General features: G+C 38.0%; 1 protein-coding gene across 2 annotated transcripts in view; it reads right to left on the reverse strand.

Annotated features, from left to right (window-relative positions):
- CCDC167 (coiled-coil domain containing 167) overlaps nt 1-7675 on the reverse strand; it is a 37923-nt gene extending 30248 nt beyond the window's left edge. The window contains exon 1 of one of the 2 annotated variants that reach the window (XM_039347050.1): nt 7491-7675. In XM_039347050.1, the coding sequence (XP_039202984.1) occupies nt 7491-7562 (72 nt within the window). In that variant the 5' untranslated portion in view covers nt 7563-7675. The remainder of the gene's footprint in view (nt 1-7490) is intronic. The other variant, XM_039347049.1, reaches the window with a different exon arrangement.
- Nucleotides 7676-27403: the final 19728 nt, after the last annotated feature.

A 27403-nucleotide genomic window follows, 5' to 3' on the forward strand; every position in this document is an offset into this window, starting at 1 on the left:
TTCTAGAGTCTTAATTACAATTACTATTATGATTTTATTCTTACTTTTGTTATGCTGTGCTGTTTTAACCCTTCATTTTGATGTCTTTTATGAATGCATATCTTCATATGCATAGGATTTTGGTAGTACATTAGATAAACAAATGATCGCTATCTATAGACAAAGCCTGATATCAAGAATTGCTTTCATATAAAATCAAGATAATTAAAGGGTCTATTCAAAGCCAGTAGGAAAAAAACCCTCCATTTTTATTCTCTAATATAAAAGAGCCAGTTTGGTGTAGTGGTTAAAACATCAGGCTAGAAACTGAGACAGTGAATTCTAGTTCCACCTTAGGAACAAAGCCAACTAGATGATATTGGACCAGTCATTCTGTCACAGCCCTGGGAAACCATGTGCAAAATCTTACCCAGAAAACTACAGACTTGTTCAGACAGTCACCAGGAGTCAAGACTGACTTGAATGCCCCAAAACAAAACAAAACAAAACACAACACAAATCCCCTCCAACATATACCTTCGTGACTTATACACCAATACATTAGCTATACACCAGCAATGTATTATTAAACCAGTTCCTTCAAAAAGGAAGAATTTTTTTTACTAAAAACATAGCTTTGCGTTTCTTGTGGAATTCATAGTTGTGAAACAAGCATATGGAAAAGAAGTTATAAATGTCATTCATTTATAAGAAAAGCATTAATGTATTTCATTCAAACATATTACTTTTTGCTAGGACTGTAGGACAATTGAACTAACTTAAAATATCAAATCCTGTTATAACAATCACATACATTTAACACAGTAAAGCAAAATACCCTGGGAAAGAATTGGAGATTTATAATCTCCTTGTTGAAGGACAGCAATTTTAGATTGGATCAATGACAGGTCAGAAGTTCCACAGAACACAATGCACGTTCATTTGACTATGTACATCAAAGGTGATAATCACACAACAATTACAGGACTTATAAATTAATATGTTTACTCTCTTCTGAACTATTGGAGAGTTGAAACAAGCAATACTATATCAGATTTTATAAGACTTTGATCCAGTTTCACAAGGGAGAAAGTTTGTCTTTGTAGGACACTGCAACCTACATGTTTAAACATACAGGTGACCCTGCCATTCTTACCTAGACAGTAAATTCATCTTTGTGTTTGAACAGGAAATAATTGTAGATATCCTCTCAGACTATGAAAAAGAAGTCTTCCCCTAGGGACATTGGTACCTGTCAAAATTGAGGTTGGTGCAGAATGGACAAGTTTGGTAGAGTCATACATACACCTCCTGCTTTTTTCCTCTCACCATTTCACTCTTTTCCTGATGCTATTGGAAAGAGCAGAAATAAACAACAACCATTGAGGTGGAACACTTAAGAGATTCCTCCTGTTCACAGCCTTTTTCTAGTCAAGGTCATTGGAAGGGGCAGTCAACCCTCTAGTGCAGGGGTCTTCAAACTTGGCCCTTTTTATGACTTGTGGACTTAACTCCCAGAATTCCTCAGCCAGTGTGCCTGGCTGAGGAATTCCGGGAGTTGAAGTCCACAAGTCATAAAAGGACCAAGTTTGAAGACCCCTGCTCTAATAAGTAGTTCATACAATACAGAAGAGTTGACTGTCTAGTCCAATCCTCCTGCTGGCAGGAGATAATTTAACTTCAAACAGCAACAGGTATGTTTGGAGTTAAATTTAATCCCCTCAGGTTTAAATGGTTGATTAATTCCATTGGGGAGTTTATTTGAGATGCTTATTTAACCCTCTCATATCCATGTCATGTGAATAATGTCACAATATTTCCTCAGTATTATGGAAGTCACAATCCAGCTGACTTTGACTGCAGTGAAGTATTATTCATACAGATAGTACCTTACAGTGTAGCCCTAAAATCAATATAAACATTTGAAATAAACATATTCTCATCTTTATAGACAAATTGTGGCAAAAGAATGTCAACTATTACTATTTATGTAGACATTCAACACACAGTGTTTATTTATAGAATACAAAAGAAGATATGACTACTCTAAGAAGGCAATAATTTAAAATTCAGCTAAAGGGTAACAGATAAAAACCAGAAATAAAAGCAGGGAGGAAAATGGGTCCCTACTACAAATTCTGATTTTAATTTTATGTATATTTTAAACCTTACTTATTGTAATTGAAACCATCTGCTGAGAAATGTATGCTGTACTTCTGTACTCAACACAGCCCTAGTAACAATAGGAGAAAACTGCTAAGTGTTGTTCTCACTAGATCCCAATACAATTATGTATTTTGAGTTAAAATGCTATATTGCCAATATGTAACAGTCTCAAAATCTCACTTTGTGCTTGACTGTACATGTTAATGTTTAAGTATTAGCCACTTTCAATTTTATTACCTGTATTTTTGTTTCACTGACTTTTCAGTGAAATACATTTCACTATATTTAGTACTACCTTTCTCCAAAGTATTGTTAATGAGCAAATAGGGATCATAGCTTTTCCCAAAAAAATCTTTTTCTCTAAATAATTTGAATTAACGATGCCAAACTGGCACCCTTCACATTGACTGCACCACCATTTCCCATCAGTGGGGCTAATATATATGGTGGTTTGGGTTTTATAAAAGTTGATGTCCACTACAACTGGATAACATTACTCAGGAAAAAAGTAATGTATTTTTTTTTTTTAGGTCAGTGCAAACATACTGGTATTAAAGAGTGAGTGGGAATCCCTTGAAAGCAGAAGAATCCCTCTGATGTAGACATCAAATGATACCTTGATGAATACATTAGTTGAAGAATAATTTATGGCTGAATAAATTATTACTGCATTCCCCACAATTCATGAAAAAGATACAGCTCTTTTAATGAGTTGTAGAAAAGTGTTTCATTTGTATTTCTGCGTATTCCAAAACTCCTCTTCTGAATTTAATCAGGGGTACTACATAGCCCCATTAGATTGATTCCAGGAATGATGTGGCTACAACTCCCAGAATTCCATTACATTGGAAGAGAGTTTCCCAAGCTATCATCTGCCATCGTCCCTAATCACTGAATGTGGTATCTGAGGATGATGACAGCTGCAGTTCAAACATATTGACAATATTAGATTAGAAAAGGTTGGCAGGATTTATTTTTTTATATTTCAAACCAACATTCTAATTCAATGAAGCTATCAAGTTTGCTATTAGGAGGAATGATGATCCTGGGATTGCTGTGAGATATAATTTTCTGGATGCATGAACTAAGAATTACTCTGATAGTTCATTGGGAATTGATTAGACACGTTCAGATTCTTAAAAAGCTTTTTGTTTACATAGATTCCACTAATATTTAAGATCTATTTAATAAATTGTTCATATAGACATCCTTTTTACCAGTATGTACAAACTGCTATAGGAATTGGAATTCATACTACTGTATCAGCATAATACTGGGGTGAGGGGTGGGGTGGGGACATTTCATAAAAAAACAGCTTGTACAATGATTTAAACAAGATTTCTATGGAACAAAGGAAAGCATTTGCCTGTATTATTGAGAACTAAAGCTTCTGCAAAACAGGCTGTGTCACTTTCATTAGTGAAGCTTGAAACCTTACATTCTCATTCCAGGATTTCCCATTTGTGAACATTTGGTAGCTCTGCTCAGATCAGCAAGTTCTTTTGATTAAATCAACATATCACTGCCTCTCATTGAGGCAAGTTTTTAAAAGCTCAAAAGAAATGCAGCAGCCAGGTGAAGATTTTACAACACAGGGTGGGAATGCCAGTGAGTTGACTCTTGATACTGCAAATGTCAGTAGTGGGAATGGCTGTTGGAAGTGTGGAAAAAGCAGAAACATCTGATTTAAAAATATTTTTTATACCTGAATTCTAAGCCAGGGTTGGAGGAAGAAATGGTGATCAAAACAAACATAGCAGGGAAAAAAGAGTAACAGTGTACACAAGGAGCCCCACATGTTTTGTCACAAGGGAGTTAATTTTGATATTGACTCTGCCCCCACACAACAAATACTAATGCACAGGAATCCACATTTTATTTCCATCCTTGTCACAGACACGCATAAACATTTAATATTTGAGTATACAAAGGAAACATGGAAATAAAAGCAAATGGTCTAGCTAGTTGAGGAAGAATGCCAAGAAAACTCTTGTTAATTCTCTTATATGCCCCCATATAAAGTTCTATAATCAAATAATCTTCCCAGACCAAACAAAAAATTAAAATTGCACACTCATAATTATAACAAAAAAAGGAATATATGCATACTTTATTTTTCAAAACTGGATAAAATATAAATTTATACAAAAATGGCAACTAATGAAATAATTTTACAAGCCATGCTAATTCCCATAAGCTAACATTTAATCCCTTTTTTACTACCCAAAAATGGTGAAATGGACTATAATGCTCCTTATAGAATAGAAATAAACAACTGGGAGATCAGACAGAAAGGATCTAGTTATTTTTTTTTTTTGACGATTTTCAGAAAGGCTTAACATGAGAGAAATTAAAAAAAAAAAGATACCTCTCCCCTGCTACAACCTTAAACTGAATAGTTCATTCTGTTATCCATGCTACTGCAAATATCAATTATGGTCCTCTTCATGTTCATCACTCTAGCTTACAGGAATTCATCTGCAGCTTTTCCAAAGTGGCTTGCCAGTATGTCCAATAAGTTACACTGCATCTTTATCAGAACTAAAGTGGACTTCTTGATTCTCACCCAAAATGGCTAATTCCTACACTGTGCAATTTTTTTTTAACCAAGGAAGTGTTTTATTCTTCCACTTCAACACATCAATTAAAGTAATACAGTAATGCAGGAAGCAATCTTTAGAAAGTCACAAACTAATAAGGAAGGATGTTACATCTTCTGTAATTTTGTTTTTAAACAAAAATAACCCCCATTAAGTTTACATCCAAGCTATTGCACTGAATTATAAGGTCTGGTTTATGACTACAAATACAGTGGGGCAAAAAAGTATTTAGTCAGCCACCAGTTGTGCAAGTTCTCCCACTTAAAAAGATGAGAGAGTCCTGTAATTGTCATCATAGATAGACCTCAACTATGAGAGACAAAATGAGAAAACAAATCCAGACAATCACACTGTCTGATTTGGAAAGAATTTATTTGCAAATTATGGTGGAAAATAAGTATTTGGTCACCTACAAACAAGCAAGATTTCTGGCTCTCACAGACCTGTAACTTCTTCTTTAAGAGGCTCCTCTGTCCTCCACTCAATACCTGTATTAATGGCACCTGTTTGAACTTGTTATCAGTATAAAAGACACCTGTCCACAACCTCAAACAGTCACACTCCAAACTCCACTATGGTGAAGACCAAAGAGCTGTTGAAGGACACCAGAAACAAAATTGTAGACCTGCACCAGGCTGGGAAGACTGAATCTGCAATAGGCAAGCAGCTTGGTGTGAAGAAATCAACTGTGGGAGCAATAATTAGAAAATAGAAGACATACAAGACCACTGATAATCTCCCTCAATCTGGGGCTCCACGCAAGATCTCACCCCGTGGGGTCAACATGATCACAAGAACGGTGAGCAAAAATCCCAGAACCACACGGGGGACCTAGTGAATGACCTGCAGAGAGCTGGGACCAATGTAACAAAGGCAACCATCAGTAACACACTACGCCGCCAGGGACTCAGATCCTGCAGTGCCAGATGTGTCCCCCTGCTTAAGCCAGTACATGTCTGGGCCCGTCTGAAGTTTGCTAGAGAGCATTTGGATGATCTAGAAGAGGATTGGGAGAATGTCCTATGGTCAGATGAAACCAAAGTAGAACTGTTTGGTAGAAACACAACTCGTCGTGTTTGGAGGAGAGAGAATGCTGAGTTGCATCCAAAGAACACCATACCTACTGTGAAGCATGGGGGTGGCAACATCATGCTTTGGGGCTGTTTCTCTGCAAAGGGACCAGGATGACTGATCCGTGTACAGGAAAGAATGAATGGGGCCATGTATCGTAAGATTTTGAGTGCAAACCTCCTTCCATCAGCAAGGGCATTGAAGATGAAACATGGCTGGGTCTTTCAGCATGACAATGATCCCAAACACACCGCCTGGGCAACGAAGGAGTGGCTTCATAAGAAGCATTTCAAGGTCCTGGAGTGGCCTAGCCAGTCTCCAGATCTCAACCCCATAGAAAACCTTTGGAGGGAGTTGAAAGTCCGTGTTGCCCAGCGACAGCCCCAAAACATCACTGCTCTAGAGATCTGCATGGAGGAATGGGCCTACATACCAGCAACAGTGTGTGCCAACCTTGTGAAGACTTACAGAAAACGTTTGACCTCTGTCATTGCCAACAAAGGATATATAACAAAGTATTGAGATGAACTTTTGATATTGACCAAATACTTATTTTCCACCATAATTTGCAAATAAATTCTTTCCAAATCAGACAATGTGATTGTCTGGATTTGTTTTCTCATTTTGTCTCTCATAATTGAGGTCTACCTATGATGACAATTACAGGCCTCTCTCATCTTTTTAAGTGGGAGAACTTGCACAATTGGTGGCTGACTAAATACTTTTTTGTCCCATTGTATGTAGAAAATGAAATGTCCTTCTAAATGTTGTTCAACTACAAGCATGACAAATGGTTATCCTGGCTGGGGATAAGGTGAGCCAAAATCCAGTCACAGGAAGCCACAGATTGGGCAACTAAATCTATAAAATTGATGAATTGTCTATTCCTGTTGGGATAGATAAATGGAATCCATGTTTTGCCTTCCATGTATCTATGCTGATTTGTTTTATTTTTCATATTATAGCTTTAAACTGTTTTATTGTGTTGCAAACATTTTTATAAACTGTTTTGAATGTGTTATTTAAAAAGTAATTATCCATTTCCAAACAAAAGATAATACCTCCATCAATATTTCAAATGGCAGATGAAATTGGAAGATATTAAGTGCTACCCTATACTAATTCTGTTTTATTACATATGGCTATGCTAGAATAAATTAAAACAGGAGTGTGTTTTAGGAAACCCAGGAACTGTCTCAGCATGTTGTGTGAACGAATGGCTGACTTTCCTGGGCATGGGTTGCTATGTGAACGCGTTAAGTGTGTTTTCCTGGCTGAGTCCAGAAGGAGGAGTGTTGTTTTAGTCGTTTTGGGTTTGTTTGTTTGTTTCAATCCACCCTTCCCCAAGCTCCTGCCCTCGGGGGTGGGGGTGGGAGCGGCGGGGGCTGAAAATTCCTTTATTCTTCAATCTGCTCATCTATAAAGGTGGCTTAACCAGAGGGCTTCCTCAGCTTGCACACATATACAGCCAATATACGGCAACATACACACATAACCCGCAGTTACTTCTCACAGGACCTCTCTTCTTTGTTGTCCTTCCAGGCCTTCGGGTACACAATTCACTTTCCCTCACTGACCCCGGCTTAACAGGACCGCAGTCAGGTCCTCCTTCTTCGCTCCATGCCTCCCCAGGATGGTCTTCTAGTTGCTAAGGCAGCGTGCCGCCCTCCTCACCTGCTGAGCTATGCTCAAACCCTCTGGCTTCTCAACCATTTTCCTCCCTCCGCGCGGTCCGAGTCGGCTCATGTGGACGGCGCTCCCCTCTTGCCAGATCTTTTCAGACGCGAGGTGCTGACGTAGGAACTCGTCGGGTAAGAGAGCCTAGGCTCGACAACTGCCGCAGCCATCTTTGTCACGGGCGGTGCTGCCCTCTCTTCTGACCGCGCCCCACTGTGTTCGAGGGGGCGTGGCCTCGCGCCAGCTTTCTGACTGTCCCGAAGCGACGAGATTCGAGAAAAGTGATTGCTTTTGGTCTTTGCTTCCAATCAATTCTTCCATATCAAAAAGCGATTGCTACGCAATCGTTGATGTCATGTAGCCGATTTTTTTCTTTTGCAATTAAGTCGCTTGAAAATAAAATCATTACAAAACCCACCGGTTTGTGTGTATGTGCGGAATGCATTGTTATTATCATTATTGTTATTATTTAGCTAACGTCTCCTTCATTTCCAATTTCCTCAAGCGTCTCGTTCGTGGATTTTAATATTCATTGGAAAGTTTTTAAAAGGCTCGCGCGATGTTCTTTTACCAAGCTATAATTATGAAGGTCGTCTGTCCTTAAAATTGTGAAACACGCGATAACCATCAGGATTTTATATAGCCTGCAAAGGAATTTTTCAAATGTGATTAGATCGCCAGAAACATATTCCTTTGAGTTCTTCCCAAATATATATATTTTAAAAAACAAGGAAGGAATGATGTAAAATATGGGGCAATATGACCAGAAGATGCATTAAAATGAAATAATGTCTGAGGCAAATGTATTAGAGATAAATGATATTGTGTAAGCACTGTTATCCCCTAGTATGATCAAAAAACGATAAAGAACCACATTCTGTTATCCATGTAAGACAAAAATTTGGACAGAATTTGAAAGACACATTTCCTAGCCAAACAGTCCAAACACATTTAAGATGTGACCCTTAGGGTCATCCATGTGAAGTTTAGTTCTTGGTTAACTATAGTGTGGTGAATTGCTGACTTGATCTGTCTCTGGCAATTACAGGTAGTCCTCAACTTAGAATAGTTCATTTAGTGACAGCTTAAAATTACAACAGCACTGACAAAAGTGATTTATGCCCATTGCAGCATCCCCAAGGTCATGTGATCAAAATTCAGATGCTTGGCAACTGAACCATATTTATGACAGTTGCAGTGTGATCACCTTTTCTAACCTGACAAGCAAAGTCAATGGGGAAATCAAATTCACTTTCCAACGGTGTTACTAACTTAATAACTACGACGATTCACTTAAAAACTGTGGCAAGAAAGGTTGTGAAATGGGGCAAAATCGCTTAACAAATATCTCACTTAGCAATAGAAATTTTGGACTTATTTGTGGTCGTAAGTTGAGGAATACCTGTACTTACAATTCTTTCATGGGCATTCCAATAATTTTTTTGATCTCCTTATCTGTTGTCTTCTACATCTCTCAGCCTCCCAATGTAAACATATTTTCTACTCCTCCATCTACAGGCATTATATACCCCAAATATGTAGGTGTATTGTTCTTAAGGAAATAGCTTCTATATTGAATCCAGGACTGATTGATTGGCTGTTGTTTTAGATAGTAACTTAGTAACTATCTCCTAAATTTTGAAGGCATATCTCTTGTTCCTTTTGCTCTTTCTTAATGGTCAGGTTTGACTAGGGTTACCTCTGACAATCTTTTTGTCCTCATGTCCACCATCTGACAGGCATAGCCTTAAAATCAAGGGCTGTATTGTTCAGTTTTTTGTGTAATATTTATGCTGTCTCTTTCTGAACAGTTTCTCTCCATGGCGCAGGGCTTTATTAGTACAATAAGCATTATCCACAAGTTAACAAACTCCAATCTATGACTTTGATTAGTACTTCTGGCTGGTTCTTCTGTTGCCTGAATTGACAAGATCTTAATCACTTACAAACTGAAAATTCTAGCACATTCCTGCAATAGAAAAAAAAACAGTCTTTCTGATGCTGGAAAAAGCAATTTCATATTTTTCATTGTAATTTTTTTTTGATACCAAACAAATTATCAGTGTGTTCCCCCTTTCTCCCTATTTGTCTCCATTCTAATTGTGCAAAAGGTAAACATTGTATCTTCAGCTATTTGGTCACCCAGCTATATTATCACTGGAAAAGTCATTTTTGTAATTCTGGTGTTTGTTGTCATAAAAATAGATTGGGGATTGGGGAGATCTACTGTTATAAACCAAGAGGGAAGATAATTTGAGACCCCACTGAAAGACACCTTTTCTCAAAGGTTGTCCAGTAAAATATTCTTATGATATGTTGTTACCACTCAGGCTGAATCACCTGATAACCTCTAGTCTATGCAGCTGGGAAGCCTTTCTAAAGGTCTTATATCCTGTCAACCCAGGAAACTAGAAAGGGCAATTGTCTGGATTTTTCTGCCTAACACCCAGCAATCCAGGACCTAACAAATCTTCTGTTAATATTGAAACATTAGGAGTCTTGTATGTATGGAAGTTTTAATTCTTGCATTAAGCCATTGAAAATAAATCTCTAGGCATTAGTAAAATAGAATTTAAGAAAACACAAAGAAACAGTCACATACAGAGCTTTCAAAATAAAATCAATACAACCAATTTAGTTAAAACTAGTTACATAACCTCCTTGAAAATGCTCTTGGATTCTAGCTCAAATGCATTGCAAATCTATTATTTGGCTTTTTTGCAGAAAAGTGGGTTTGCAGGTCATCATTGTTTGTCTTTTTCTTTGTTTTTCCCTCCTCCTTGAGTGTTTATCTGCAGTTTTATAATTAGGAGAGATAAGTGAAAACTAGGCATTTTGGAGAGCCACCATTGCTTTGCTCCATCAACTTCAATGTTTCAATTCCGATGAACTATCTCTAGTCAGCAAAACTAAAAATTATCTGTTGGGGGATACTGGTAACAGTATCTTGGCTTGCAAGGTAATATCTAGATTAGGTTCCTAACTTGCATAGATTATCGTGGGCATAGTTGGGTTAAAACTGGACTTTGGTTGTAAAACAAACTTTGCTTATGCTTGTGGCATATGGGCTAAAATATACTTAAACTGGGCCACAATATACTTAAACTGGCCAATATTATCCTTAATGTTAGTAGGGAATGCTGTATATGGCCACAGTAAGAATGAAGTTGGTAACCAAGTCCACATCTCTCTTATCCAAATGTTTTATGTAGAAACCTTGATTCGGCAAAACCACGGATGAAAGAGAATCAATATCTAAGTCTATCTGGGGACAATTATGGCTTATGGAAGATGAAAACTTGAATATATGAGAAGTACATGGTAAAGAGCATGGATTAACAAATTCATGAAAGCAGCAAACATTGTTATGAGAAACTATGAGAAAGAGGGAGTGGAGTCTATAATAGAACTGAATGAAAGTTGTCTGTTGTTATGATGTAATTGATGAATATATATTGGAAAGTGAATGTGTAGATTTAATTACGATTAAAAGGACCAAAATATATGTCAGAAGGTATTAATTAATATTGGATATGAAAATTGGATTCATAGGTTGATGATACTTGCATGTTGCAATGCAGTATATAGTGATAATGAAAGAAACATGTGATCTGTTAGGTGATATGAATGAGTGGGAACAAAATGAGGGAATACAAAAGACGACTGGGCTATTTGGAGATTTGAGAATCATGAAAATGGTGATTTTCATGAATAGATGCTTAGAAAAAGTTCTATTTAAGTATATCAATTTATACACACATGGAAAAAGAATAATTTAAAAACTATGAGTTAATTAGTGAAGATTATGGGGGAAATGAAAAGTTCTGCATATGAGAGACAGACCATTATTTGATGGAATGAGGAATGGATCTTGAAAAAAAGTGGTATAGTGATTTGTAAAGAATGATGTTATGCAGTGTTCCTCAACTTGCCAGGGGTAATATTTGTAACAATATCATGGCTTATACAAGGTAGTCTCTGAAATTCTGGAAGCTGAAGTCCACATGTCTTCATATTACCAAAGTTGTGAAATACTGTGTTAATGTAAATGAGATTTAGCTGTATTTCATTTTCCTTTTTCATATCCCAAGCATGGAATTTTTTTTAGTTTATAATTTTTTCTTTTTTATGCACATGGGGAAGCTAGATTAGATTCAGAGGAGACCTGCTAGAAAGGTAAGGGGTTTAGAAATCAAACTGTATAAACAATTTTTAAAAGATCTGAGCATGTTTATTTTGCAAAGGAAGTGATATGATAGTGGCCTACAAATTCCTAAAAGGGTGTGAGATGCAAAGGGAGTGGGCCTGTTCTGTTTAGCAACCAAGCGGAAGACAAATACAAATGGGTAGAAATTAAAATAAAGGATATTTAGGTTGAATAGTAGGAAGAATTTGCTGACAATAAGATCTGTCAAGGACTGAACAGACTGCCTGGACCAGTAGTGGATTCCCCCTTGTTATGCACTCCTGTTACTTTCCTTTGTGACCAGAGGCAAACTCACCTGACCAATAACCAGCCAAACACAGTGAGGGCCTATTGTTTCATTTATTGAAATAAGTGGGGAGAGAAGCTATCAAAGCTTGGTTCTCTCCAAAGTTTCAACCCAAAATATTGCCTTCTTTATATAACCCTGTCCCAACCACCAGATCCCTCCTCGTTCCCCATTGACTGAGGTACTATGAGTTACACTCTTTTCGACCACCTCCTACATATTTCCTAATACATTCCTTAAGTATACTAAATCTAAGGTGACCAACCGTCCTCCTTTAGGGAGGACAGTCCTCCTTTTGTGAGTTCTGTCCTCCCTCGAACAGTGTCCTCCTACATGTCCTCCTTTTCGATATTTGAAGACTAATCTGCAGGGCTTTTTTTCCCTCATAGAATGCTCAGAATGGTGTTCCAGCACCTTTTTTTGATGGTTTTTTTTTCAACTTTTTTTCAACTTCAGCAGCTGTGCTGCTCCCCCTATTGGCTTTCGAAAGCCAATAGGAATTGCTGTTGAGCGCGCCAAAATACCCGGCCGGCAAACTTTACACTTGTAAGTTGTCTGCAGTGAAGGCGAATTGGCAGCAACTTTGCACTCCTCCCTGCTACCCAACTACACCATCTCCTAGTTAGTCCCGAAGATACCTGGAGGAGACAGGAGCGGCGACGCCACAATAACTTTCTCTTGATCTTCGGCCTGCTAGGGCAATAATGGCTGCGGGTGTAAGAGGCAGGGGCAGCGGGGCTGCTGCGGGTGGGGGTGTGAGGGGCAGCTGCAGGCAGGGTGTGTTGATGGCGGGCTGCCCCCCGGGGCCAGAGCCAGTGCAGCTGGTGCTTTGGGAGCCGCAGGGCCTGCTCTACACGGCGGGGCAGCAGTGCTGGCGAGGCGGCTGCGGGTGGGGATGCGGCATGTAAGCATAATTACAATATAAAATGTTATTTTTACAAATATTTTTATTATACATTTATCATATTATAGTGTGTTCTGTATTATTGTTACAATGAATAAAATGTTTCTTTTATTTACAATATTTTTTTCTTCAATTTATTTGTGTCCTCCTTTTCATTGTAAAAAAGTTGATCACCTTACTAAATCAAATCCCATGTACATTAATAATATAAAATATTAGACATTCATATGGATGTTTTGAGCTCTGTGGATTATTTTATGGCTCCTTAGAGCAATAGGTTCTTTCCTGTTTTATAGTTCAGTATGCCTTTCCTATTATCTCATTCACTCAGCTAGTTTTCCTGTTATTCCATTCAGCTGATTTTCCCTGGCTAGCCATTTCCTCTTGCAACTGTTTTTATAGCTTGTATTCTTCCTTTTCTCACTCTGGAGACCCAGCTAATTTTTGCCTACCTGTTTATCTTACATCCTTCCTCTATGCTACCCTTTTCTGGTTCTCATCCATTATAGTTTCTTTGGCAAGCTTGTTTGTCTACTCAGTAAGTTTCCATTGCACAGCAGATTCAAATTTTAAATTTTTCTTTCAATATTAAATTTTGAACACTATTCACTTAAGGCTACCCTTGCTGAAGATTTTCATGTAGGGCATGGTTTATTGATTTTTTTATGCTGAGCAGAGGGTTGGATCAAGTGACTTACAAAACGTGGCTTATTCTCTTCCTTATTCTGAATCCATTTTTGCACATTTAGTTCTTGTAAACATTTTTCAGAGGAAATATCAGAAATTCTGGCACATCTTTTATTCTTAATGTATTCCATTTGGCAGGCATGGTCACATGTTGAAAGGCTTTGCTATAGTCAATGAAGCAAAAATAGAAATCCTTCTTGTATTCTTTTGCTTTCTTCATTATCCATCTTGTATTAATTGTCTGATCTCCTGTAGGCTTGGCTTTTCTGAAATCTGCTTGCTGAAACTTTGCTCTTCATAAATGGCTATAGTCTTTGTAAAATATTATTCATTCATTTAAAAAAAATATAAATGGCCACCCATCTCATACATGTGACTCTAGTCAGCTAACAATTAAAACAAAAGAAGAATAAGGTAAAACCCAAGCAGTGATTTTAAAAAAATGACATTAGAGAGCATAAAATAATTGAGAATAACCAAACACTTTACAATCAATATAAACCAGACAATGAATTCAACCATATTATCAGGGACTCAGGCTTGATGGGAAAATCAAATTTTTAATGCCTTGTGAAAGGCCAGCAGGATCCGGACAAGTCTGATTTCCAGAGGAGTGATATTCTAAAAGCTATTCTGATAATATTCTCCCATGGCAGAAAAGGCTCTTCTGCTGGGTCTTGCTGGGTGATACCGTCTTGTGAATAGGAACTGGAACATGTCTCTCCTGCTGGATCTAACGTGACAGGGAGACGCCACTGAAATCAGACATTCCCATAAGTAACTTCTCACAATTCAAAATAGGTTTGCATGAACAACTAATATAATGGTTTGTGTTGTGTCCTGAGCCTGCAAGTGCAGGCTCGGGATGTTGCAATGGTCCCGGGCTTGCAAAAGCTGCCCGGGACCAGACTGAGTGGTGCTGGCTATGCGCGCATGCGCAAGGCGTGAAAAGGGCCTGATGCTGCTGCCATTGTGTCCGGGGACCTAGGCATATAAAAGGAGGCCTGCGTGCCTTTGCTCGTTGTTGGAGTTTTGACTGAATGCACAATAAAAGGTTGTTGTACAGCAATGTGTCCTCTTCCTTCATCTTCGCTTCAAGGACTTAACAGTTTGGTACCTTACATTTTCTCGTGCATTTGCCTTCTTTTGTATAGGTATTTGTAACAAGTGTTTCAATCTTTGGGCCATAAAACCTGTTTCATATTTGTTGACATACAGCTGTTAGTACTTTAACTGTCTCTTTTTCATGTTTGAAGTCTTCAATCTGTATTTTATCTGCTTTCCTGTGTGATAGCTGGTATATTGTTTTTTATTCTAAACTTTTGACTGGAGTTGATTCAGGAATACATTTTATTCCACAAATGTATTTGTCATTTCGTAAAAGGTTTCTATATACTCTCAGACCTCTTCTGAGAAAACTCTTGATTATTTCTGTCTTAACTTTACGTTTTAGTCTGATTTCTCTAATCTTCTTAAAAACATGTCTCATTTTGTTTTTCTACTGTATGTTGTTTGTAAAACTGATTGATATATCTTTCCTTGTGCTTGCTTATCTTTACAACTCAATATATATTCTTATTTTTGCCCAAGAGTTTTCATATTCTTTTTTGCCCAAATTCTAATAATGATTTGTTCTGCAAGTTACTTGGATATTTTTTCCATAAAAAAACCTGAAAATATTTTTTCCCAATTTGCTTTTCATGATGAGATTCATTTCTTTCCATAGCTACTTAGATTTCCTTTTATAAGCTAAGCATACTAAGTTTGTTTGGATGCTTATTTTATATTCTGATATTTCATAAGTCATATCTAGTGTGCACACCTATTTTCTTGAAGTTTCTGATATGTGTCTTTGACAATTGCTAATCATATTGACAACAGTACCTGGAAATGTCCTGGCTGATTAGACTGGATGATTCCTACTCTGTTTCCTGTTATGTACTCCATTTTATTCCAAAACTGTCCATCTAGTGATGTCCAGGTATAGAATCTGTATTTATGCTGCTTGAAACAGGTGTTGGCAATAAAGCATACTCTTCATAAAACTCTATTATCTCCTTCATCTCTGTATTTATTCAATTAAAATCTTAATGTTTCCAATTTCTGCATTTCAATCATCTATAATATTGTGTCCTTTCTTGATGTTGCATCTAACATTTCACACAGTTTCTTATAGAATTCTTGTAATGTGTTTGTAGAAAGTATACACGCTTGGCATTTATTAGGCTGTAATGAAGCACATATTTAGCAATGTTCTTTTTTTTTAATATCCGTTTTTGTGTGGTCATCCTTTGTTCATGTATATTCATTCCTTAAATTACATACCAGGTAACATCTGATTTAAAGTAGCTAAATTCTAGACTACCTAAGTTTTCTTATTCCATAAACACCAATGCACTACACTTGAATTTTATTTTTATTTTGACTGTTTCATATCTTCTTTGGTTTGTGTTTCTGATTATATAGTGCATCCAGAAAGTATTCAGACCCCCTTCACTTTTGTCAATTTTGTTATGCTGTTGTTGAATTTAATTATTTTTCTCATTAATCTACACTCAGTAGCTTATAATGACAACATGAAAACAAAATTTTAGAAATGTCTGTAAATTTATTAAAAAAACCCTGAAATATCACATTGGCATAAGTATTCAGACCCTTCACTCAATATTTTGTTGAAGTACCTTTGGCAGCAATTACAGCCTTGAGTCTTTTGGGGAATGGATTGGGGGATTTTCTGCCATTTCCTTGCAAATCCTCTCAAGCTCAGTCAGGATGGATGGCGACTGTCGGTGGACAGCCATTTTCAGGTCCCTCCAGAGATGTTCAATAGGGTTTAAGTCAGGACTCTGGTTGGGCCATTATAGGACAGTCACAGAGTTGTCCCTAAGCCACTCCTATGTTGTCTTGGTTGTTGACTTAGGATCATTGCCATGGTGGAAAGTGAACCTTTAGCCCATTCTGAGGTCCTTAGCACAGTGTTACATGTTCTCATTGAGGATATCCCTGTACTTTGCTCCATTCAGCTTTCCCTCAACCCTGACCAGTCTTCCAGTCCCTACTACTGAAAAATACTCCACAGCACTTTGCTGCCACCACCATGCTTCACTGTTGGGATGATATCAGGTAGGTGATGAGTACTGCCTGGTTTCCTCAAGGAATAATGTTTAGCACTGAGGCCAAACAGTTCAATCTTGATTTTATCAGACTAGAGAATCTTGTTCCTCACAGTCTGAGCATCCTTCAGGGGCTTTTTTGCAAACTCCAAGTGGACTTTAATGTGTTTGGCACTGAGGAGAGGCTTCTGTTTAGCCACTCTGCCATAAAGCCCAGATCAATGGAGGGCTGCAGTGATGGTTGTCCTTCTGGAACTCTATCCCATCTCCACACAGGATCTCTGAAGCTCAGTCAGAGTGACCATTGGGTTCTTGGTCATCTCTCTTACTAAGGCCTTTCTCCCCTGATTGCTCAGCTCTTGGAAGAGTCCTTCCATTTGTGCCAAATTTCTTCCATTTGAGAATTATGGAGGCCACTGTGTTCTTAGGAACCTTCACTGCAGCAGAAATTTTATCGTAGCCTTCCCCAGATCTGTGGCCTGCAATCATCCTGTCTCTGAGCTCTGCAGGCAGTTCCTTTGATTTCATGGCTTTTGCTCTGCTACAGAATACATTGTCAGCTTTGAGGCCTTCTATAAAGAGCTGTGTGCCTTTCCAAATCATGTCCAATCAATTTAGTTTACCACAGGTGGATTCTAAGGTGTAGGAACATGTCAGCAATGATAAAGAGAAATGGGAGGTACCAGAGCTAAATTTCATATGTTGTTGCAAGGGGTCTGAATACTTATGCCAATGTAATATTTCAGTTTTTTCTTTTTAATAAATTTACAGACATTTCTAAAATTCTGTTTTCATTTTGTTATTATGGGGTACTGAGGGTAGATTAATGAGAAAAAAATGAATTTCAACAACTGTAGAATCAGGCTGCAGCATAACAAAATTGACAAAAATGAAGGGGGTCTGAATACTTTCTGAATGCACTGTATGTGCCCCTTTTCAATACCATTGATGACCAGACTTTCTTGCAGCTATGTCATCATTTCCAGAATTATGCATGTAAGGCATTTCTTCCCTAATGCCTTCTTATCTGGTAATCTTATCATCTAGTAGCTATCTCCATGGTTTTCTATGTTTTATTTCTGTGCCTACCATGTTCTGTTACTTCTTTGGGACAAACCAATTTAATTCAGAAAGAAAATCTCTAAGGCTTGGTTTCAAGTCAATCAAATCAAACAACCAGGTTCACCAGATTTGTAGGACTGGGGTTTTTTTTTTGATGAAGTAAGATGGGGAGCATGTTTTGTTAACTGTTTTGGATCCATTTTCTAGGCAGCTAGTGATTGAGTTCATTACTCATTTAAAGTTAGATGACATTTGGGTATAAGACATACAAATATATGAAGAAATCGCTACAACAAGCCCTGAGTAATAATTAGAATTCTGTGAACACATCTGCAATGTGCCCATTTTACTAATCATTTCTAAAAGATAGAAGAGATACAGTTAATGGTATTATTTCATTTGTCTTAATAATAGACAGAAATTTAATCTAATGATGTTAAATTTTAATTGTTGGGAATTAAAGGCCATTTCTTTAATTTTAAAACTATTTATTCTGTCTTATTGCTATAATATTCATAACAGTTTTCCAATCTCAAAATGAAGGGTGCTGTGTTTTCATTCCCATAAAGCAGCCAAGCTAAATTTTTATGCAAATGTAGAAAAAAATCTTACTTTTCTCTTAGTTCGCAACCTCTAGTAACAATTAATTATGGAGGTTCCTTGTCTCTCCCCTTATTAAAAAGGTTTGTAAATATTAGAGTTTGGGCCTTGTTTTTTTCCTGAGGTTTTTGATCTAGAGCAGGGGTGTCAAACTGCTGGTCTGCGGGCCGGACGCGTCACGATGAAACCGTGCTCACCCCATTGCCGGAAATGGGAAAGTTCCGATACATCACATGACATCATGTAACGTCGCGAGTTTGACATGTCTGATCTAGAGTTAGAAAATGACTGCATTTTGTTCTTTTGGAAAATGGAGATGTTGAAAAGTCTGATGTTTTTTTCCAAAGACAGCAGGCACTTCCAACCACTGCCAGTGTTTTCCCTCCCCATATACTTTGCGGCATTTTGAAGAAGATCCACAGAGCATCTCAAAACAACAACAAAAATAGATTTGGTTGTAGCTTGACGTGAACTGCAACTATTAAGAAATAAATCAGCTCAGCTTTCCAATACAATCAAAGTTGGGAGAGAGCAAAGGTCAGCAACTGCTTTCATACTAATGTAGAAAGTGCCCAGAGTGCTTTTGGTTCCTTTTAGAGAAAAGAAGAAATCACTCAGGTCAGCTGGGTTTACATACTTTGCAGGTGATTCAGTGTTATCAAGTGGTGTTTTCTTTCATTACTACAACAGAAAAGTGAGACTTTGAGGGTCACACTAAGGATTGTAAAAAGGATTGTAAAAAGAGTCTTTATGACACCTCCAATATTATTGTTCTTTTTTATCCAAAGACAACAGAACAGATGTACATTTACAACTTCTATTTTTTATTCTCTGACTTTCCACTCATTCTTACAATCAACACACTTGAGTCTATCTGATTCAAAGTCTAGCTGGCTAGTCTAGGTTTAAATTCCAGGAGAACAAGGTATGACATTATAGGTATTTGTCACAAGCACACTGATATTGAAATGATGATATGACCATCATGATGTCGTCGGGCAAATTATGCAATTATGAAATTTATGTCAGTTGCATCATGGTGTCTGATCCAAGTATGAAAATCACAAAATTTGTTTGACGATGTTGTGATGCCACAAACATAAAAAAGAAATAACTTCAGGATGATCCACAAAAATGTATTTTTTAAAATGAAGGCATTTGTTTTATTTTTTAAAATGAAGGCATTTGTTGTATGTTGTAAGCCTGTAATATAGAAAACATTTTCAAAAACTGATCAGTGGTGCTTTATAGATATATATTTGAAGTGCCTGACAGAATGTAGATAAAAAGTTAATTTTCTTCTGAGTTAGTCAAATTTCTTTACTGAGTATAATTCTGGACATTTATATTTTAGGAAGGACTCGAGTTCAAGTACTAGAGAAGGGTAACAAGATGATCAGGAGACTAAAAACTAGAGATTGGGGGTTCTCAACCTGTTTAGGTTTAGAGGAGAAGATTGAGGAGCAATATGATAAAATTCTTTAAATATTTAAAAAGCTGTCATGCAGAAGGACATAAAATAATAGACTGACATTATAGGAATGCAGATATCAACCTGAATATTAAGGGGAAAAAAATTCACAAGAGCAATTTGATGATGGAACTAAGCACCCAGAAAGATAATATGTGCTCTCTTTTGGATTCCTTCATTCAGTAGTAAAGGATTGTCTGTGCTATGAATAGATTTCATACACATGCAGAGCTATAGATATTGATATTAATGTGCTTGTTCACTCAAGCCCTGGTCATTTTACATCTGAACTATTGCAATGCACTCTACGATGGGGCCACCCTGGAAGAGCATTTGGAAGCTACAGCAGAGTGCGGCGCGCAGGCAGTTCTTAGAGCCCCTAGAATGGCCCATGTTACACCACTGCTTCATGAGCTGCACTGGTTGCTGGTTTGCTTCTGAGTGCAAATCAGCCCTGCATGCCATGGGTCCAGGTTACTTAAGGAACCATCTCACCCTGATGGGACTGGCTTGTCCTACCTGTGCTTTCAGAAATGGCATATTATGGATCCTATCAGCCAGGAATTTCAGCTGGCAGATCCAGGAGAAGAGTCTTCTCTGCTGTGGCTGCTGCCCTCTGGAACACCTTATCCCCTGAGGTGAGATTGGCTCCCACTCTTTTGGCCTTCTGTAAAGGCCTGAAGAGCTGGCTCTGTCAAATGACTTGGAGACCCAGTGGGGGAGCTTTGTACTGGAAGTGATTGACTAATTAAAACTTAATCCCTCCTCCCTCCCCAATGTGTCCGGCTTCTTCTTTTGCCATCTAGTTAATGATTTTGTTAATATTTTTATCTACTGTGTTTCTTTTTTTTTTTTGAAAAAGTTTTTATTTTTTTTTTCCATTTGTACATCATACAAAATACAATTTTGGAATAAAATAAATTCATAACCATTGGTGCCGCCTGCCCATTCCCCCCAGGCTGCGTTCACCCTCTCTAAAACCTTCCCTACTTCCCTCCTCTTTCTCTCCTCCCCTCCTACTCTCTTCCCCTCCCCTTCTCCTCTTACTGTCCTACTTCCTCCCTACACCTTCTTCTCCTCTCATCCCTCTCAAACACATGAACGCAGCATAGGGGAAATACCCAGGCCGCACCTTTCTTATAAACTACCATATCTATATGATCCTTACCCACCCACTCTTCCACCCACCCACCCCCAACCTCCCTCCCCTCACTTCCCAGAGCAGAATACAGGATTATTAATGACAAAGTTGACAATAAAAAAGAAAAAGAAAAAGGAAAAAGAAAAAAAAGAGAAAAAAATATCATACTTAACCTTTAATTCCAATAACATCATAAACAAATCTCTATAATATCTACTATAAAATTCACTCATAAAGTAAATGAAACTTTATAGTTCCATACTTTTTCTGAATATAATCTATCCATCTTCTCCATACAATAATATATCTTTCTTGTGTATGATCCTTCAAATAAGCAGAAATTTTTGCCATTTCTGCAAAACTAGAAACTTTAAATATCCATTCTTCCAAGGTAGGCAATCCTTCTTCCAATATGAACCTACTAGTAACCTTGCCGCGGTTAATAAATTCAACATTAAAGTAGTTTCTTTGTCATTTAGATCCACAAAAATACCCAATAAAAATCATTGAGGAGTAAACTTTATCTTCCTTCTAAAAATCTTTTGAATGTTCCACCAAATCATAATCCAAAGGCCTTTACCTTTTTGCAATTCCACCAAATGTGAAAATATGTCGCATCCTTATTGCCACGTCTCCAGCATTTGGGCTGTATATTAGAATACATACAAGATAATTTTTTAGGATCTAGGTGCCATCTGTAAAACATTTTATAAAAATTTTCCCTCAAATTTTGAGCTTGTGTAAATTTGACATTTCTAATCCAAATTGTCTCCCATAAATCCAAAGAATTTGGATCCTGCAAGTCTGAAAATACATCTCTCCCTTATTGCCTTCACAGTCCAGGAAACTAGGTAGGTTCTACATCCACATTCCTTCTCCAGATTCAGCTGTTGATTATCTGACTGTTGACTAGTCTGCGTCTCTTCCTCCTGTCTCCAAAGGTAATTTCCATATATCATTACAACAACAACAACAATAATAATAAGTTGGAAGGAACCTTGGAGGTTTTCTAGTCCACCCCCCTGCTCAGGTAGGAAACCCTATTCCATTTCAGACAAATGGCTGTCCAGTCTCTTCTTAAAAACTTGTGAAGGCAGGTTGTTCCACTGATTAATTGTTCTCACTGTCAGGAAATTTCTCCTTAGTTCTAGGTTGCTTCTCTCCTTGATTAGTTCCCATCCATTGCTTCTTGTCCTACCTTCAGGTGCTTTGGAGAATAGCTTGACTCCCTCTTCCTTGTGGTAACCCCTGAGAGATTGGAAAATGGCTTTCATGTCACCCCTCGTCCTTCTCTTCATTAGACTAGACCAGTGGTGGCGAACCTTTTAGAGACCGAATGCCCAAACTGCAATGCAAAACCCATTTATGCATCACTGGGTGCCGAGTGGGCATGGCCACTGAGTGGGCGTGGCCACCGAGTGGGCATGGCCACAAAGCTGTCGGCTTATGCTCGCTCGCTGGCTCGCTGTCCGCTCCGACTCGTGCTCGCTCTCAAGCTATCTGCAGCAAATGCTGCTTTTGCAGAAAGGTGCTGCTTTTATAGCCTCTCGCCTATTCCCAGACTGCGCATGCGCGGAGAGGAGGAGGGAGCAGCTCGGCCTAGCAATAGCTGGCGTGCCACCAGAGACGGCTCTGCGTGCTGCCTGTGGCACGTGTGCCATAGGTTCGCCACCACAGGACTAGACATACTCAATTCCAGCAACCGTTCTTTCTATGTTTTAGCCTCCAGTCCCCTGATTATCTTTGTTGCTCTTCTCTGCACTCTTTCTAGAGTCTCAACATCTTTTTTACATTGTGGTGACCCAAACTGGATGCAAGTGTGGCCTTACCAAGGCATTGTAAAATGGTATTAATACTTCATGTGATCTTGATTCTATCCCTCTGTTAATGCAGCCTAGCACTGTGTTGGTTTTTTTGGCAGCTGCAGCACGCTGCTGGCTCATATTTAAGTGATTGTCCACTAGGGCTCCGAGATCCTTCTTCCAGGATATATCCCAATATTCCACAAATCTAAGACTTCATGTCATGATAGTAAGACAAGGAAGTAAAACAGCAGCATGAAAGATATAAATTATTCTATAGAGCATTCAAGTATTAATCTGGATCAGTATAGATCAGTGGTTCTCAACCTTTTTAATGCCGCGACCCCCCCAACCGATCATAAGTCGAGGACTACTCAACCGGTCGTAAGTCGAGGACTACTCAACTGGTGCAGCACCGTTTGCAGAATAGGACTTTTGGTGGGCTCAGCAGGGCAGAGACAGCCTGGACAATTCCTATTGGCATTTGAAAGCCAATAGAATTAGACTCTATTCAAGAGAGTCTATTCTATTGGCTTTCAAAAGCCAATAGAATAAAAGGGAGTAGCACAGCTAAGAAAAAGGGGGAAAAAATGGCGGACTGCGTTGTTTGGCGACCCCCATGAAATGGTCGTTTGACCCCAAATGGGGTCCCGACCCACAGGTTGAGAACCACTGGTATAGATGAAATGTTACGACCAGTATGAGGTGGGTCAGCTATACAGTACAATAATTTCAGTCCTATTACATTTTATTAACATTGCAGCAATGTGAACAGAGTAAACAGTAAGAGAACGAAGTGAGATTGGGATTGAAAATAAATTCCAAACATTGTAAGAAACAATTTTTTTTTAAAAAAAATGAAAAATATCTTCATGTTTGTGTTTTCAGCTCCTTGCCTTTAATATGCACACTGCATGCATCTCTCCCCTGCGACCAGTGCAACACAGAATTTTAATCGAATATTTATTAAAAGAAAACAGCATCTTTCTACAGATTTCTTATATTTCTAGCAGCCTAGAAACCCTCAAAATTATGGGTCTTATAATTAAACTAGACAGGTAAGTACCTTTGGGTACACTGGGAAATCTATCCAAAACAACACAAGCTGCCACTAAAAGACAACCATCTTGTGTTCTTGGGCAGAACTTAATAATCTGTTATAACAGATGGGGCAAAATAGCCTGAAATGAAAATAAAGCAATGGTACTGCTTAAGAAAAAAAGGGATGGATGTTTTGGCAAAGTGAAAGTGAATCAAAATATTGGTTTCATATAACCAGAAAAGCTATTGAAACATAATTCTGATTAACATCTCATTAATATGTAAATACACACATTACTGAGCACTGCTCTCATGCATTTATTGGTGTTTTTAAAAATGCACCTTGGGGATTTTTGTCTTTATGCAACGCACCCTTCTACAAATAACCTCTTTCTCTCCATTCCATAGAATTTTTCATTATAATAAATCTTATGTGCTTTGCCTTGCATTTGAATCCTTTTTCTTTATTTCTTAGATCCTATTACAGATAATCCTTGACATATGACTGCTCATTATGGTCATATGTTGTGATGATGGTCCTGTGTTTGACCCAATTTTATGACTTTTTTGCGATGGTTGTTAAGCAATTGCTGCGGTCATTAATAATCAGCTGTGGGCACAGTTTTGTCAAAAACTGGAAGTACCAGGGGTTTTTTTTGTTTTGCAAAACTGGCATAAAACATGGTCACATTACCATAGGATGCTGCAAACAGACGTAAATGTTGCCATGTTGCTGTATCCCTAAGTTTGGTCACATGACTAAGGAGGAAACCTGACCATCGGAACTTTGGATCCGGGTCGTAAATCCCCTTTTTTGGGTTGGCTATAACTTCATATGGCAGACAATCATAAGTCAAGAACTACTTATATATCTGCCTTCCTCAGGCTGGCTTCCACAAAATGCATGGCATAGCAGTATAGCTGTTCTCATCTTAGATCAGCATAACTGCTGATCTTGAGGCTGTTCTGCTTATCAACTTTCTTCTTTTTTCTCTCTCTATAGACCTCATTTCTAATAGACATTTCCCCCTCTTCATAGCATTCTTTTCCTTTCATAGAAGGGGAAATGGTTCAGAAATGAAAATCCAAACAATGTTTACATTAGCTGAGATGTTAATTACAAAATAGCTGAGATGGTTAATGAATCCTTGCATAGTAAAAGCATTTTCTAATGCAGATAACATCAGCTGGAGAGGGTGAATATTACTGGAGAGAAATTCCATTCTTTTCTCCCTTGTGTTCCTAAGAAAAATCACTCTGTGACTGCATCAAGGAAAACTAGCCCACTAGCTGTGATGATGGATGTTCAGCTAATACCAGTTCTGAAAGATTTTCAAGATCCAAGCCAAGCTGTTGAAAAAAATATGAAACAATTCATCCTTTTTGCTTCTATGTTCCTAGGAACCCCCCCTTCACAGTTAAAGTGTTATTCACATTCTTAAAAGTGCATACCTAAATGAAAAGATGTATTTAAGATAGTGTCTCATTTGCTCTTTTACTATTTGTTTTATTTCACTCTTTCTTTTACATCTGGTCCTCTCAGTGAACATAACAATAATACATAAGGCCTATTAGTTCACTCACTAAAAGGTTTCTCATATATATTGGATTTACAACAGAGTGTAACTTTGTGCAAATCATAAAACTGTTCTGTCTTACTAATTTGCCAAACAGCTTTTTGGATTCAGGTTCATGAAACACTGACTTTTTGAAATACACTGTTTAAATGAATAATGCTGTGCCATGTTTCTGGCTTTATGTGTATTGTACCATGCATCAAAATTTTCCTTCCATAAATCTCTGCTCCTATTCATAAAAAAATCAGGAACCAGGATGGTGACTTGGACCATTATATTTATCTTAGAATAGGACATGAATGAATGAACAGGTTTGCAGCTGAAAACAACCTATAGTAGTGATTCTTTCCATGCTTGTTTAAGAATCCCATTGAAGACTAGGATTTTTAGATCTCTTCAAGTTGGATTGGATATAGAGCAGCTGCAGAGGTCCCATTTTTTGCCTGCTGTCTGTTTAATAAATTATGAGGAGCATTATTTCAGTCTAGCTATTTTGGAGAAATTCACTAGGTTCTACGCTAAAACCAAACTGGGATTGCAACAATTATTTTAAAGCATATACATGAAGAGGGAGTTTTGCTTCAGATGCTACTCTTGTTTAGGTCATAGTTTTTAATAGGCAAACCATCCATCAGTTCTGTAGCAACAAATTGCTGCCTTAGAAAAGTCAGTATTGATTCAGCGGTGATGGAATTTCTGTACTCTCACTACTAAAAGCATACGTGTTAGTGTTGTCCTCTTCTTGACAGTATGAGGCTGAAAAAAACCAGGAATAACTGGTATTCCTTCAAGACAGAATAGAATATATTGTGTGCTGTACCTAATAAATTATTATTAATTGGTCCACCCTCAAAAATTGATGGACCTGCAAAGGTTCCAGAGGGAACTGGGGGTTGTTCCTGATGGTCTGCTGTGTGGTCTGGTGAAGGCCTTTAGTCATCACTTGGAACAAGAGGCCTTGGATCAGATTGGACCCATGTGATCTCTCCCTTCCTGTGGATCCTGGCACTCTTTGTGATTTACAGAAGAGCTGAGGGAGATGAAACAGGGAAGAGATGTCTAGAGTGCTGCTGGAAGTCATGAAGGATGAATTTGATTGAACACAGGTGAGAGCTGCCATTAAGGCCTGCTTTGTGGCAGTTAGAATGTTGGACAAAATTGTTCAAATTTGTTCCCAATGCCAGGCTTGGAGCAAGACTTATAAAGATGTCTGGAGCACAGTCATCCAGTTATATGAGAACAGTTTGAACCTATTTGGCCTGGGGAAATGGACAGGATCCTTATGACTGTGAGTATAGCCACCTTCTCTTTAAACCCATGCCCTTGGTTAGCCAATGCTATCCTAGGGCTTATATGTGGGTGGGTTAGTGTAGTGGTGAATTCATTCTGGAGAGAAGGGGTTGTTCCTTTATCTTCTAAGAAGGCATTGGTCTGACTCTTGCTCCTAAAGAAGCCATTGTCTGATCCCACCATACTGGTAACCAACCAGTATCCAACTTCCCATTTTAAGGGAAGATTGAAAGAAAGTGGTCATACAGCAGCTTCAATGAGTTTTGGATAAAGTGAATTATATTGACCCCTTTTAGCCAGGATTCAGGCCTAAACAGTAAACATGGGACAGAAAGAACATTGCTCATGTTTTTGGATGATCTCATGTGGAGCAGGATGGGAGTGGTACAGCCATTCTGGTTCTTGACTTCTTGGTAGCTTTCAATATGATTAACCATGGTATCCTTTGTATTGGTTTTGTGGATTAGGAGTGAGTGGCACTGTATTTGCTTGTTCATTTATTTTCCATGGGGCTAATACCAGTCAATGTTGATCAGGAGTGAGAGGTCCCACCCTTGGCCCTTATTATGTGTGATATCATAAGGTTTTTTTTTTAAAAAAACAAGTTTTATTAATTTTTCAGATTTTTACATCCAGGTGCTTGGGAAGCAGCGTGGTGATAGGGTAATCAATAGTCCAATAGCAAAATCATTTGTGTGTATCTCAGGTTACATCAATAGAAATTCCCTC

This window comes from Crotalus tigris, unplaced genomic scaffold (genome assembly GCF_016545835.1).
Source record: "Crotalus tigris isolate CLP2741 ecotype Arizona unplaced genomic scaffold, ASM1654583v1 scf7180000018048.2368360, whole genome shotgun sequence".
Lineage (NCBI taxonomy): Eukaryota > Metazoa > Chordata > Lepidosauria > Squamata > Viperidae > Crotalus > Crotalus tigris.